The 1,510-nt window shown below is 45.4% G+C and overlaps 1 protein-coding gene across 1 annotated transcript; it reads left to right on the forward strand.

The window, feature by feature from the left end:
• The first annotated feature begins 561 nt into the window (after window positions 1–561).
• Window positions 562–1,119, forward strand: LOC112087843. Its single transcript, XM_024157876.1, has one exon. It carries the CDS (start codon window positions 562–564, stop codon window positions 1,117–1,119), a length of 558 nt encoding a protein of 185 aa, XP_024013644.1.
• The last annotated feature ends 391 nt before the right edge of the window (window positions 1,120–1,510 follow it).

A 1,510-nucleotide genomic window follows, 5' to 3' on the forward strand; every position in this document is an offset into this window, starting at 1 on the left:
CGGTAATAGAGTGGAACCAGATCTCAAAAGAGCAATAAAAAACACTATAGGCATTTCTACTGAAGGAGGCATGGGTATGTATCTTGGGCTTCCGGAACAAATATGTGGATCCAAAAAGAAGGTCTTCTCGTACGTGCATGACCGTTTAAGCAAGAAGGTTAATAATTGGTCGGCAAGACTTCTTTCTAAAGCTGAAAAAGAGATTCAGATAAAATCAGTGGCGCAAGCGATTCCGACTTATGTCATGTCTTGCTTTCTTCTGCCAAAAGGAGTCACTGACAAACTACGTAGTGCTATTGCTGATTTTTGGTGGAGCTCAAAACAAAATAGTAGTGGGATTCACTGGATTGCCTGGGACAAGATTTGTACCCCCAGGATATGGGATGCCTCGGTTTTAGGGATATAAACGATTTTAATCTAGCCCTCCTAGCAAAACAATTATGGAGACTTATTCAGTATCCCTCATCGCTCTTGGCTCGGGTGCTAAGAGGAAGATATTATCGTCAATCGGATCCGTTAGAGGACTGAAATGTCTACTCACCATCCTATGGATGGAGGAGTATGTTGGCTGCAAAACCTTTCCTCAAATTGGGATTGAGGAAGACGATCGGGTTAGGTCTAAATACGAGAGCGTGGAGTGAACCCTGGATCCCTGATTCTAGAGCCCGCCCACCAAGGACAACCCCTCAGATCGAAATCCAGGGTCCAGGAGTGCTGGTTTACTTCTTTATCCGTCAAGATACGAAACAATGGTATGAAGATCTTCTCAGACAATGTTTCCATCCCGAGGATGTCCCCCTTATTCTGGGGTTGAGATCTAGTAGGACCCGTACTCTCAATGGTTTTGCGTGGAACCACACTAAATCAGGAATTTACACAGTTAAATCCGGATATGATCTGATTAGAAGATCAAGGCTTGAACAAGAATTGGATGTTGTGAGAGAGCCGAGTATCACAGCACTTCAAAGCTTCGTTTGGAAAGTTCGGACGCCCGGAAAAATGAAGCATTTCATGTGCAAGCCGTCTCAGGATGTATCGCTACTCGCCAAAACCTCTCTCACAGACATATGGAAACGGATAGGAGCTGCCCCCGCTGTGGGAATCCTGAAGAATCCATAAATCATCTTTTTTTTTATGTCCCCCGGCCTTACAAGCCTAGGCGTTATCGGACTTTTCGTCCCTTCCGGGCCTCTTCCCGAGTACCTCTATTTACCAAAATATGAATTTTCTCTTTTGGAAAACAAAAGAGTTAGGCATGACAGATCCGCAAAAGGATATTTATCCTTGGATCCTATGGTTTATCTGGAAAGCGAAGAACGACAAGACTTTCAACGGGAAAGAAATTTCCCCGGTGGAGACGTTGAGCCATGCCAAGGTTGAAGCAGAAAGCTGGAGGACCGCAAACCAACCAGCAGAAGAGGAAGAAGATCCAGATGGGGATCCCGATGGGGATTCGCTATCTCCCTGGCTCCTGAATTCCCTAACCGACTCCCATAGGTTTCCGGTATGC

The sequence above is a fragment of the Eutrema salsugineum genome, unplaced genomic scaffold (genome assembly GCF_000478725.1).
Source record: "Eutrema salsugineum unplaced genomic scaffold, Eutsalg1_0 scaffold_8, whole genome shotgun sequence".
NCBI lineage: Eukaryota > Viridiplantae > Streptophyta > Magnoliopsida > Brassicales > Brassicaceae > Eutrema > Eutrema salsugineum.

Bases quoted from the DNA above. Each gene is read 5' to 3' on its own strand.
- LOC112087843 (XM_024157876.1), top strand. From the start codon at position 562: ATGTTGGCTGCAAAACCTTTCCTCAAATTGGGATTGAGGAAGACGATC.